The 14,763-nt window shown below is 31.9% G+C and overlaps 1 protein-coding gene across 1 annotated transcript; it reads left to right on the forward strand.

Moving 5' to 3' along the window:
• The first annotated feature begins 2,963 nt into the window (after positions 1-2,963).
• On the forward strand, positions 2,964-10,757 carry LOC148278419 (uncharacterized). The gene is made up of 5 exons (XM_088231417.1): positions 2,964-3,022; positions 4,100-4,146; positions 6,512-7,002; positions 8,238-8,441; positions 9,706-10,757. Exons 2-5 carry the CDS (start codon positions 4,113-4,115, stop codon positions 9,988-9,990), a joined length of 1,014 nt encoding a protein of 337 aa, XP_088087543.1. The 5' UTR covers positions 2,964-3,022; positions 4,100-4,112; the 3' UTR covers positions 9,991-10,757.
• Positions 10,758-14,763: the final 4,006 nt, after the last annotated feature.

The raw sequence follows: 14,763 nt of genomic DNA on the forward strand, positions 1-14,763 counted from the left end.
TAAATAATAAAAATTTGTTCAATCTTATTCAAAGGAGATCACCCAGATTAGGCAAATTTTTATTTTGCCGGCAACAAATATAAACGCATTATTAAAATATAACTCATTATTATAAACATTTTTTATTACTTAACCAAAGTCAATTCTCTGATATTATATTTAGGATTGAATATTAAGCCTCAAAGTATCACTCGGCATAGATGTCAAGCAGTTTTTTTTTGTTTAAAGTATTATATAAAGTGGTGTAATAGTAGTTAATTGCGTTTAGGTCTCGCTCGTGTATAAAAAAGCTCTGGGGGAAAATAAAAATAATCATTGTATTGAATATTTCAATGTTATCCTCTACAATTCTCCTGATCTAACTAATATATCTACTAACCCTTCATCAGGAATGTTTATGACAGGCAGGTGCCTCCCATACCCCGTGTACCATACCATACACATCACATGGTAGCAGCAGCCGATAGTTCTTTTGCTATTATGGCAGGAGCAATAATAGTGCGCGATAGCTTGTCTGCCTGTGAAAGCTTTACACATTACATGTTCGTAAATGGACATGCCGGTACTGGATTTTAGTTCGAAGTATATAGAGATCCCCTTCAGAATATATGTTTTGAATTTGAATGTTATCTCACAGAACTTAGACTTAGAACTTTAGGGACATACTTATTAGATTAGGTTTATATTAAGAAATAACTTTACCCGGTTTAACTATTTATAACCGATTTATAAAAAATATTTATTACCTAGAATAACAATTCACAGGTTATGCCATGCTTAATTTTTTTAAACAGTCAACACGAATATGTGCGCGTGCGCAGTAACTTTTATAACAACACAAACAAACGTCAAAGTCAAATCGAGACTACTGTCAGTGTAAGAAGGAACATGGAAAAAACCGTTAGAAAAATAAATCAAATTTAGGAAAAAGAGGAGAAGTTAAAAACGAATTCTATGGTTTATTTGTGTTTCTTATTTTATCACAATTAATGAAAACACATACAAACATATAACATTTCAGATATTATTAAAATAAATTATTAAAAATCGCATTAAGAAGGTCGCAGGACTTCGAAATTGTTTAAAAATATTAAAAAATCTGATAAACTATACATTTTTATTACCGAAAAATACGACTTTTGACAGATCGCGTGCTTATTCCAGCGTCATACCACATAATGTGCAGGTTTAAGTTTCTATGGTCGTTATCCCAGATGTGATTTTTCTCAAGCCTGGTTGTTCTGTAATGTAATTTACCACTTTAATTGGGCCTCCTGGCCTGTTGTGGTGCAAAAAAAATGAAATGAAAATGAAAAATTTAAACCGAGTTTAACTCTATGCGAGGTTTACAAATAATATTTTTTGCTATATCATCATTATTCTACCGCTATTTCCAAGCTTAACTTTATACCCGATTATAAGTAAGGCCCCATGTCTCATAATAAAAAGGGTTTATTTTGTTTTACTCTATTATAATATTTAATTTAATTTAGATGGCCGGCACTTTCAAAATTAGCCCAAAAATGTATGGAGGCTGGTGATTTCTTTTGATTTGCCAAATCTAAATAAGACTAATTGAACGTCCCCATTTCCTTTGAGCCCATAATGTCATGTGATGTTTACGTTTAATTAAGGCGGTAATAATATTTTATTTTCACATAACTTTTTTATATTAATTTTAAACATCTTACATTATATGTTTTTTTTCGGAATAACCTTTTTTTTTGTCGTTTCATTAAAGCGTATATTTTTTACTTTTTATTCTTGTTTTAGATGGCTAAAATCACTGGCAAACGAGTGGAGGCGTATAAAAAAAAAGTCCACCTCGAAGGACTGTGACTATTATTTGAAGGTCCCAGTTTCGGTACCTGAGTATTGCCAAATTGTAAATTGTTACAGATACCCCCTAGTCTGTGCTGGACCTCTTTGTGCTTTTTGAAATACATCATGCGAACAATGAGCGAAGAATAATCTGTGTTCTTTATAGTTTGCTCCCATGTATGCAAAACGAAGCATCGTTTTATTGTGTTGGTGATAAAATTAAATTGTTAATAATTTTATAAATGCTTTAAATATATTACAACAAAGATGAAGAACATTAAATAGCAAGAAATATGTAAGTTCCTATGTATTATCAAGGTTTTGGGTGTTTTTCTTAAAAATGCATTGCCCTCTAATTGGGCGGTTTAAGTGGCCACTTTACAAATTGTGTAAAATTCATCATTCTGCATGTGTTGAAAATTTTACATTTCCTCAACTCTTCCATCTGTTGACTAACTTACTGAGTAAAATAGCTAAAACCTTTATCATGTGCTATCATATAACCATTCTTCATATTTTTTTGTTTTTTTTATTTTGTTTCTAAATAAAAGACTGTGATCTCTGTTTTAGAAGCTTTTTTTATTTTTTTCTGTAGTAAATATGTAAATTACACACATTAACATCATTGTCATTTATTGCTTGTAAAAGTATCATGTTATTTCATAGTGAGTTTTTTTTTTGCTAAAGAAATATTTGCGTTCTTATGATTTACCCAAATATTTTATTTTAAAGAGGAATTATCAACGAGTTGTAAATAACTCACTATTACAAATGGGAATCAAGTTGGAGTAGAGTGGGCTTCGAACCATAGACCTTTGATCCGTGCGACTGAGATACTAGCCACAGGACCACAACCCGACTCGTGTCTAGACGTTAAAAGCATCATTATGACAATCGCAGTTTACATGAAAAAATCTTTACCGTCCACTCGCAGACAACGGATTTAATTTACCAACACCAGTAAGCGCTGGTCAATGAATGACTAATACAGTGAAAAGTGTAGTGATAGTCTAACTACATAAATTGGACAAAGAAATTTCTTATCGCTCTAGGTGGGGGAGATTGTTTCCACTGGGGGTAGTAGACTTACGATTCATATAAATACTCAAGACACGGTCAAAATACTATCTTGTTCCGTCGTTCAATCAGCGAAGGTGTTTAGTGCCTTCAGTATTTTAAGCACAAGTGAACATTTTGGAAGGTTTAAATATTTATTTTTAATAGTGATTTCAATAGCATATTCGTAAAAAGTGATACAACTCATAGGCTACCATATCCTTTATAAAGGGGGTTCTCTATATTAGTTGAAATATCCATACAAACTCATTTTCTCTTCGTTTTCAAAATAATATACCACATGCAGTAAAGAACTAATAAAAAGACATAATATTTTTTGAGACACCGACATATTTGTTTTTCAATATTATAAAAAAACTACAATGAACTTCCTACAAGAAATTTGTAGAAATCATTTGAACGAATCATAAAATACTTATAAAATTTACATAGACAGCTTTTTAAAAATGAAAATGAAACACATTTAATCCATAAAATTACTAACGCATTTCCATCGGTTTTCATTTGAATCCCTCCTTCTTAAAAATAATTTTTAGCTGACTTATAACTACAACAATTTCTGTTTAATTTACAAAGCAGCATTTTTGTGAACATTATTTAAAATGCGCTGTACGTTTGTGATTTTAATTAATCAAAGAAAATAATTTTTAATGGTGGCAATAAATCAAAAATCCTAAAACAGGATAAACCATTTACGCATTTTTTTAATGCTCTCTTTCGATTTTTGTGTTATTAGGTTTTTTTATCTGAAATAAGACGGGTTGAATTGAAATCTGTAAATTAAAATAAAGTTAGATTAAACTTTTCGCCTCGTGGTGTAATAGTCAGCGCGTTTGCCTACCATGCAAGGGGTCTCAGGTTCCATTACCGATATGGTTGAAGTGAAATATTTTTTTAAAACGGTCTTTTTACACTAGAATACTTCATAGTCCCTGGACTGGTACTTGAAACCTGAGACTGATCATCTTACCTTCATAGCGCAAAAATGATCAATATACGCTGCAAATGATGTACCTTTGGGTACGAAAAGGGGTTGATAAATGTTATAAATGCAACTTAAAATATGGGTAATAATCCAACATTTTTTTGTATTTTTAACAGAAAAAAACCTTGCTCTAAAAATAATCATATTATCTAAAATAAACATGTAATTATATACTTTTTTTTTGTATTTATATTAAATATTTTTTAATTATTCTAGCTTGACAGTCATCATGAAGTTATTCATTGTAATATTCGTATGTTTAAGTAAGTAAAATTTACGTTATTATTAGTAATTAAAAATTGTTTTGAATGAATCGTTTTAAGGTCGTATTTAATTAAATTATTCACATTTTTATCCTACCGATGTATCATTTCCATTTTACGCATACGCAAGAATGATTAATCGATTTTTGAATATCTGTATCAAATTATACAATTTGATTCAATTTAATAAGCCACTTTCATTTTGGTAGTGTTTAATGATAAAGCATCGCCTATCGCAATTACTATAGACTTTCTGTTATTAATATGTCGGTTTAAGATTGACTAGCTTTCAATGATTCGTAAAATAATTTTAAATTACTGTTACATTTAATCACATAACAAGTTGAGTGTTAAAAAAAAATGTGACCTCTCGATTTCGATAGAATTGACATAATTTTCGTTCTAAAAAATACATTAGTAATAAAAAGTGCGTTTAGTTTTTTTTTTTAATTTATTTAACTTTTTGTAAGTAATGTTAATTGTACATTAGCGGAATTATTGCCAAACGGCTATTTCTTCCAACCAACCAATAAAATAAAAGTTTTACTTTTATAATTCAATTTGCAAAACATATTTAATGGAAAATAAAAGAAAAATCTCAAGACAGAAATAATCGTACTTGTTAATATAGTACGTAAAAGAGCTTTTGGGGAAAGATATAACTTTTACAAGTTTCTACTATTTGTTGAAAGCAGAAGAATATATTTACCCCAAATGTATTATCAAATTGGAGAATTGTAGTGTACTAACGGACCTGACAGACGTTTTCCTGCCATAACGTTGGCTTACCTGCTATAAGCTGGTTAACCAATCCTATTTTTGATATTCGAATTTTTTATAAACTATATTTTTGATATATTCGGCATTAAGTTCGACATTTCAATCTTTTCGTTTCGTCATTAGGTGATTTGCTGTTGCCCAAAGCAAAATAAAAAAAAAAGTGGAATATCACCAGTCGTATACATATTTTTTCTTTACGTGTGATGAATTATTAATATTCAAAAATTGAATTTAAGTAGGTACCTAGGTACTTGTTTATGGTTGAATTCCAAAACATAAAATAAATCTTTTTTAGATATGGAATTCTTTTTGCAAATGTCAAACTCCGCTCTTCTCGCCAACAGGGGTGCAATTATGTAGGAATACGATTTTCAAAATGTTTTAAATGCCAGTTAATTTTTTTTAGTATTACCAAAAATCCAGTAAAAATTATAAAAATGGGGAGAAATTATAACGAATTTAAGGAAACAATCTGATTGAGATCCAGAAAAAACTAATGCTGTTTGTAAACATTCAAAACCAAACCTTTTTTTTATACACAAAAAAACAACATCCTTCCATTTTTTTGTCCATGCATTCTCCTCGAACGTAACCCTGGTATATCGATGAATAAAACATTTATACTCCTAACTTCTTTTTTTACATATTAGATTAAAGATTTTAATATTTACGAACACGCGTTGCGCAAAGATCTACATTTCTCTGAAAACCCCACTTAAATCGGTTAAGTCGTTTAGGAGGAGTTCAGTGACATCACACGTGAAGAAGAATTGTGTATATAAAGATGGCATAAAAAAATCCGTGAGCTGTCGATATAAGTTAATCCCGTACTATAGTTCCTCAGTAAGGAAAGCGTGGTGTATACAAATAGCCTAATCATTGTATTTGGACTACGTAGATGTTATTATAAATAAGAAGGCTCTCTTAAAACAATTCATTCCAATTTATTTAAGATTCTTTAGATTTAATTTAGTTACAATGCTAATATGGCAAAAAGTAAGACGTATTTTGTTTTTGGGTGATTCTTTTTTTTCCATTTTTAAAAAATACATAATAATGATATAAACTTCTAATTTACTAGTTTACGCAATTCAGTAGTCAGATGGCAGAAGGGACCATCTGTAATTTTTAAAATTGTTCAGGAGAGCTGAAATATGTCTCAATTTCAAGACTATTTACAAACCAAAATATTTCAATAATAAATTACCATTTTAAATGACGCAGATTTAAAAAAAATAAATCTGCGTGTATTTACTGAAATATTAATTAAAACGTTAGAAAACTGAAACATAGACAAAAATACAGATGGTCCCTTCTGCTATCTGACTACCGAATTATTCTATCATAATTTAGTGTCCTCTATCGTCCAGAATATTTTTTATCTTAAAAAAGATCATTAAAAAAAAAGCTGGCTTCATTTATCGTAAAACAGAAAAAAGACCTATTTATCATTACTTATTTTAACATAATAAGTTAAATTCATTGTACGAGTAAGAAGGTATTTTGGTCACATTTTTTTGCACTCAATCAAACTTAACCTCAGCATTTTTCTTGTTTTTAATACTATTCCGTATGCTCCTCGAAGATGTGGTGGCGTTCGCCAAACCTCCTCCCAAGAGATCCAGCGGGAGCTCTTCCAAGGCAGCGCAGACCAAGGACAACGACTACGAATACGAGTTCGGATCCCCCGTGGCCCAGGCTTCCATCAACCACTTCGACTCCTTCATTCACTCAGCGGGAGGAAACGTCGGAAGCGGAAAGAAAGGCTACAGCGCTGGAAGTGGGCTGAGGTCCATCGCTCAGGGCTCTGCAGACCAAGCCAATACCGCTGTAGCCAATCAGCATGCTGCTGCTAAACAAGCCGCCTATGTGGCAAAGAACACCTTGGCTCAATCGGCCGCTCAGGCTTCTGCCACTGCTCAAGCCGCCCTGGCTGGAAAGCAGGTTATTCTCGGCGGGTTGGAACAGCAAGTAAGAGACGCCAAGGTTGGTCTAGATGGTGAAACCATGCAACTCCAGTCAGCCCAGAGAGCAGCCAACGCTGCGGCGGCGTCAGCTCAACAAGCTGCTCACCAGGTAACGCATTTTTAAACTTTACGCGTTTTCACCTTAAATTTGTTACCATCGTTTCCTCACTTATTATCGATTTTTGTTCTTCACGTTTTCCAACTTAAGATAACATTTCATAAATTCTTCCCACCCCAACTTAAAATTTGACTAAAAGTAATTAAAATAACAATTTTATCGACTATAACCAAAAAACACATTTTTATTTTATGATCGTGTGTCATGATTTATCAAATCTCATCATACACTTCAATTTAAAATGGTGAATTTAAGTTCACATTTTGAACATTATTTTATTTCACACAAAAAATCTACTACAATAAAAGTCAAGAGCCTTTGCGTTTGAATTTTTGAGCTGTTGCTAAAAAGCTCTTTTTATCCTGCGTGTATTTTCTGTGCCGTGCGTCCAATTATTGTCGACGTTTTTGGTACGCATTGCATGTCCAATTCATTTATCATATTACTGCGCTTTATCAATTACGCAGTGAGAAATTTTAAAGATAAGGAAGAAAGATCATGTAATGCGTTTACTTCTAAAAAATCTTGCGGCTTGTTCCGCTTTCGATTGCTACAGAAATTTTGTCTGCATGAATAGTTCCATAGCAACTAAACCATGACTCCTTTAAATCTTCATCAATTATTCAATTTATTCGTTCCGTTTTATTTAACCGCTGCGCTGTAAGTCACATAATATATTTGTTCTCAACCTAATTTGTTAATGACATAATAACGGTTGAATCAAATTATTTTGAAAAAAGTGGATTGTAATATTCCAGCGCTATTTATCTTTTTCAATAAATAAAACGCTTTTGTTACCATTTTTGTTTTGATTCATCACTTACATTGTTTTCTTTCATATTCTATTTCAAATCGCAAATTTTACAGATTTCAATAAACCAAGCTCAATAAACATTTCCATATATGCTGAATCTGCATTATTTTTACTACTCTAAAAAAAACTACTCATAGCCATTTCGTTCTTGCAGCCGCTTTTTATCATCTGTATCTATTTTATGATATTATTTATTGTTTTGTTTTTTGTTTCACCATCTCTCCCTGCTATTTTGAGTATTTTGGGTTCATTTTTTTATTGGCATATCCCATTTTCGCTAGTTGTTTTCATTTGACTATTTCTTAGTCATATAGTTTAATTTTTCATCACCCTGTATATTTTGCTATTTTTTTAGTTCTTACTTTGGTTCTCATTAGCGCTAGGGTATTCAGCTCATTTTTCTCTTCCGCAGGTGAACGTGATCCAAGCTGCCTTGAACGCCGCTCAAGCGACCCAGGAGAATGCTCAGAATGCAGCTAGTGAAGCCGCAGGAGAACTCGCCGCGCAACAAGCCATGGTTGGAGCTGCCAAGCAGAGATTAGCTACCCTGACAGAACAGCTTCATGGAGCAAGAATCGACTTCGAAGCTACTCAGGCTGCTGCCCTCAACGCTCAGGTAAAACAAACTAAACATTTAAGTAAAATACCTTTTTTATATCTTCATATGAAATCAAACTCATAATTATATTGTGCCTGGTAGCCAAATCCGCTAAATACACACACAAACCATATGACTAAAAAAATGAAAGAAAAGAAACAAATCCAATTTTCTGTAGTACGACGCATGTCGGCGTTTTTTCTAACTAGTTTTCATCAAAAATGTTCTTAGAAAATCGTACACAACAATCCTACCACTTTACATAGACATTTGATAAAGATCTCACATTGAAACGCATAAAATTATTTTTAATCGGCTATGTTACATAATGATTATGATATAATCAACGATAACAATCAATTTCACCAATCAAATTGATGTTGTATTTTAAAATTTGCACATTAATCGATTAATTTCTAATAATACTTCGGTAATCCATTTGTTCGCCAAGCCGTGACGAATCGGAAACTATAATGGTGACAAAAACGATTTTTACTCTCAATTTGATAAACAAAAGCTTCGAAAATATGAACTCATTGTAGCGAGTATCATTTACCAATTAGCCATAAAAATAGCTGTTAAAAGCAAGCAATTATATTTAACACACATTTTGTCTTCGTACATTTTTAACAAAGTTAATTATTTTGGCCAAGGCAACTTTAACAGTTCCAATATTTTTTCAGTAAATATCGGAATTTAATTAAAATGTAATGCATTCTCGTACATATACTGTGCACTTGCTTTGTCTATTTTTATTCTAAATAAACAAGTGATATGAAGTACTCGTAAAACGTACACGTTTTCAATTGCTTGTTCAAAACTCGTTGTAAAGTCCTAAGACAATTGAAAACATATTATGCTGCGATCTAGTATAATATTTTTAATGGTCTAATAACTATTAAAAAAACGTTTTCTTCAGACGAAAAAGTTTTATTGTTTCAGCGCACTCACAAAACATAATGACAAATTTATAAAAACATTTATCCGTTGTATGTACGATTGTAAATACCTCTTTAAAAAATTCTGTTAAATCCAGTGCATAATTAATCCACACTTGTCTTTATTAAAGTGTTTTTAATACCGTGTATTTTTTCGTAGACTTTTGATATTTTTTCACAAAAATATTAATATGGCTCTAATATATCCAATCTAGCATTCAAAATTTACACATTTAACCTACATTTTTTGTCTGTAAAAATGCAAGCAGAATTAGTGTACACCAGATGTTAGTCAATAAAATTAAGGTATTTTATGTGTGACAATTTTGTTATTTGTTTCGTAGCTCTCTGCTCAACAAGCCCAATCTAACGCTGCTGAAGCCGCCGCTAAGGCTGCCGCTGCCGCCGCCGCTGTCGATGCTGCGCAGGCGGCTAAGGGCGCCGGCCACGGCCACAGCGGAGGCGGAGGTGGCGGCGGACACGGAGGCCACGGGGGCCACGGGGGCCACGGCGGACACTCCGGACACTCCGGCCACCACGCCCCCCCGCAGTACGACGACTACAGCGCCCTGGCCGGCGATGACGCCAGAGACTATGGATACAAACTTCAGACAAGCTTCCACTATTGATCACCTTGGAAGGAACTAGGTCTTAGTAACACGAGCAAGATATCCATTAGAGGTTTCCTATTCATTTAGTGGACTGCGGTTTCCACACCGAATCAATCGAAACTTGCAACAGATTGCATAAATCCCTCAAAAAACAACTTAAATATGTCGCAGATATAATTTACACTCGCGTAAAAACCTGCCTCGGATTATTGCAAAACTCTGTGAAACAATATTTTTTCTAGGCTAACTTTCGTACTTGCCGATCTTAAGCCTGGTAGCAATTTAACGCCAGCTCAATCAATTGGTTATATAGAAATTAGATCTGTTTTTCAGGAATAATTTTTATTTGCAACAGTTATTCTCGATTGCACGGTGCAATAACTACGTTTTAGTTCCGCATGCCCAAACTAAACGAATCAGGAAACTTGAACGGATGTCGAAACATTGCTCTTATTAAAATATGTTTATTGTTTAAGTATTGTTTTAGATTTTTTGTTACCAATCGCCCTGTTATTAGCCATTTAAAGAGTTGTATAAGTTGTTATAAAAAGGAAATATTTATTTACCTGATTTACTGAATTTCGGAACCAAATTATCTAAAATGCAACTTCTTGTATTTTTTGTTATTGCTTTATATTATATCACTAAGGTTTTTGTTATTTTTATGGCTCCGCTAAGTTGAATTATTTTTTTGTAAAATATAAAAATATGCCATAATATTGTTATATAATGTATATTCTTAGAGCTTCATTAACTTCAGCACATCTCATTGTTATTTTCGTGTTATCATAACAAATTGTTGTTTTTGTAATTAATCTGTCTTTTTGTTGATTATTTTTGTGCTAAGTTTGTGAAACCTTTGTGAAATTTACTGTTTTTTTTATTAAAATATTTTTTTCAAAATACGTTTTATATTTTATCATCATCATCATCATCATCATCATCATTCCCTTTCCACACCCAATGGTGCATAGGGCACTGCATTGGTACACCAATCGCAGCGTATGTTGATCATTTTTGTTACATAAAGGTAAGATGGTCAGTCTTACGCTTAAGGTACCAGTCTAGGGACTATGAAATATTCTAGTGAAAAACACCTTTTTAAATAATATTTCATATCAACCATGTCGGGAATTGAAACTGAGACCCGTTGCATGGTAGGCAAATTCGCTGACCATTACACCACGAGGCGACAATTTTATATTTTTTATACCAAATGTTAACCAAATATCATAATTAATTTATATTTTATACAAAATGTTTACTAAATATTAAAACATATTACTTTGTTTATTTTTGTATATTAATGATAAGTATTTTACTACATTTTATTTTCAATACATTTATACAACTATTCTAATCACTTTTAATATTTAATTTATTGAAGAATTTATCCAGCAAACGTGCCAATACACATTTTGTGTTTTTAATCTTAAACCAATGTAAAGTATTAAAACTCAGAATAAAAAAATACAATAAAACTAAAAATAAAAATATTTATGAGATATTGATTAACAAAATAAAACAAATAATAGTGGTTCAGCTGATGGAAGTACAGAACATAAATATTTTCATACTAATAAATTTTGATTAAAATTATAAATAATTCTTAAGTTACAAAACTATGCGGTTGGCAGACTTTGTTCTAAGCTATAAACGTAGGTACACAAATTATTTATTTCGTATGCGTATTTCAATTTCAATATCGTTTTATGCATCTACTGATTTGCATTTTAAAATAGTAACTAACAAAAAGGTACCCACGTACAATGAGAACAATAAAATTTGATTTGTTTTTGTTTACCTACTTTTTTATGAAGAAACGCTGCACTTCATTATTCAACAAATGTAATAGTTCTAAACAGAAAAATGCTTTTAAAACAACATAAAAATTATGGTTGTTTCATGTAAGTATTTAAAAAAAGCCTAGAAACCCTCTCGAGAGTTTCAAGAAATCTAGAATAATAATTATTTTTACAGAAGTAGAGATCCATATTATATTATATAAAGAATCCTTGACGTATGCAGAATGGCGTAAAGTGAAACGGAATAAGGCTATTTCTGTTTATCCTCGTCGGTATCTCCAGTTGGTGACAACCTCAGAGTAATAATGCGTAACCTAGAGAGGAACCCAAACGTAGGAAAACCATTCTATGACTATTGGGTATTAAGTTAGCTACAGTTTGCAGCAAAACAATGGGCCGTACTCAGGTCGAGAGTTGCCAAATGGATATTAATTTGCATTGTAATTATTTTTAAATATGTACCTGTGTATTTATCATTGCAGGGTTATTCCAATCTATTTTCTATAATTCGCCTATAAACTCTCTATTTTATAAAACTGAAAATACATGTTTGTGTTTTTTTTCAAATTTTATTTATTTATTTATTTTATTCACGATATATTTATGTTAATTTATTAATACATAAATCCCAACTCCATTGAACCAAAGTCCTGTGTTGAGTTTTTTTTTTCAATTCAATTAATTTATTTTTAATATAACATATTCATTATAAACATATATTTAATACGTACATATTATAAAAAGAAAATAAAAATACACGAATCAGACTCATGTCAAAGTAGAAGGAGAATCCTGCTCCGAAAAACCCCTTCGTATACATGGAACAGATCAATATCCAGAGAGATGTTGTTCAGCATAACGGTAGCCCTTCCAACAGGCATAACCATAGGCAGGTTGGCCCTGAATATCGGAATATGAAACAATCTATGATGGCGCTGTCTTAGGTACAAACATACAAACCAATGCTCATCATACTCTCAGAATTATCGATTATACTGCGCATTTGTTTGTTTGTCCGTCACATCTCCGAAATGGCGAGTCGTATTTTCTAGGTTAACGTTGCTATTTTCGAGTAAAATTTTAATCGACCACTACTCGATAAAAACTCAAACTTTATATGGATGCCTAGTGCGGCCCTAACATATTGCCCATAATCAACTGTCATTATCAACAGTAAACATACTTCAATTTACAAATTTATCTCCCAAATTGAGAAAAAATAGTATCTGAAGTAAATATGTTGATATGATGAAAGTTTTTAAGCAACATGTCGGGACAATAAATGCCAAAAATCAATGTTAATCATGGGAAAATATTCGGAATCAATTACCTGTGAAAAGTGACTCCTTTAACTCCTTTGACTGCTGCAAAACAAACATACTGTACATTTCACCATAGTCGATTTTTATTTATTATAACGTAAATTTCCAATTTATTTACAAACAAAGCCAAGCACAACTACAAAAGCATCCGATCGAACTGTTATGTTTATGTTGTCAAATAAAACAAAATAACCACCAATTGATTGCTAGCCAACAAACCAACATTGCTTGCGTTCTATGAAACATAGTGATAGGGCTTCTCTCTAGGTTACGCATTATTACTCTGAGGTGACAACTTTTTTGGTTATGCTGGAATTCGGGACCATAAAGAAACGTTTGAATAAAGACTATGTGGAATTATATATCCATCCCTACCTCCGCATCCATGACAAAGCTCAGTTCGACTGGCAAAATCCTTTGGTCCCAGGTTGGTGTGTGGGAACAATAGCGCTGATGACTTCGTCAAAAAATAATAATTGTTAAACAATATTTTGAGTTTGTCCAAATTTTTGTAGACAAGGACTGGATTCAACTCCCTGGGAAGCTGTTAATATTAACATATTACAACAGAGATGAAGAACATTTAAGAGAAGGTAATATAGAAGTCTAGGCATCTATTGACAGGTCATAAGCCCTGTAGATGCCTAGACTTCTATATTACCTTCTCTTAAATGTTCTTCATCTCTGTTGTAATATGTTAATAATTGTTAATAATAAGTTGATTTTCAAGACCTCCTCCAAACATCAAATGAAACACAAGCCTTCAATTACCCGAATTTATTGTTTGTCATTGCCATTCCTTTTCCGCAACTAATGGTGCATAGGGCACTGCATTGGTACACCAATCACCATCAACCAAGTATCTTGATCATTTTTGTTACATGAAGGTGAGATGATCAGTCTTACGCTTCAGAACTATGAAATATTCCAGTGTGAAAACACCAGTTTATAAATATTTCATATCAACCATGTCGGGAATCGAACCCGAGACCTCTTGCATACCTACCATGGTAGGCTAACGAGCTGATATTTATTGTTACAAAAGTAAATTTGAACAAGCCGTTATGGTGCAATTAATATGTACAATTTCGAACAATAGATAGTAAAGTGGTAATGTGATCATTTATCTGTAAAAAATATTATACAGTTGTTATGCATTTACAGTTGTATTGATTTCTATATCTACCTAGATGAGTTACTATTGTTGTTCATAGTGAACATCATTACATAATCTTAGTTTAAGATATAAGAAATTGACAACAAATTTAAGTAGGATGGGATAACCTCTGGAATAAAAATAACCGAAATGATACTTTATGAGATTGCATAATTCTAAACGTAAGTTCAAATAATTTAAGAATACTGTATTGTATTGTATTGTGATTTTTTCATAATTTTCTTCGTATTTCCTTATAGGCGTTGATGTTATTAAATTAAATACCCGTCTTCTAGTTATATGCTTGTTATCTTTTTGTTGAATCGCAAAAAAGGTGGGTAATAATAAATCCTAATTTAATTTTCAAATTATAATATATTTTCAGCATAAATGTTGTTAGTTTTTTATATTTCTGCACCTCTTAATTCTTTTTTTGCTATAAGGACCGGATGAGTTGGGAAAAGTTTTTAATGAATTTCGGTAAAAAATTGTTCATTCTAAAATATTC

Source organism: Micrasema longulum, unplaced genomic scaffold (assembly GCF_059751315.1).
Source record: "Micrasema longulum isolate JH-2025_06_02 unplaced genomic scaffold, ASM5975131v1 h1tg000883l, whole genome shotgun sequence".
Classification (NCBI taxonomy): domain Eukaryota; kingdom Metazoa; phylum Arthropoda; class Insecta; order Trichoptera; family Brachycentridae; genus Micrasema; species Micrasema longulum.

Coding starts and splice junctions, on each gene's coding strand:
- LOC148278419 (XM_088231417.1), top strand. CDS start 4,113: ATGAAGTTATTCATTGTAATATTCGTATGTTTAA. Junction 4,147..6,511: donor TGTAATATTCGTATGTTTAA/GTAAGTAAAATT, acceptor TGCTCCTCGAAG/ATGTGGTGGCGTTCGCCAAA. Junction 7,003..8,237: donor CTCAACAAGCTGCTCACCAG/GTAACGCATTTT, acceptor TCTCTTCCGCAG/GTGAACGTGATCCAAGCTGC.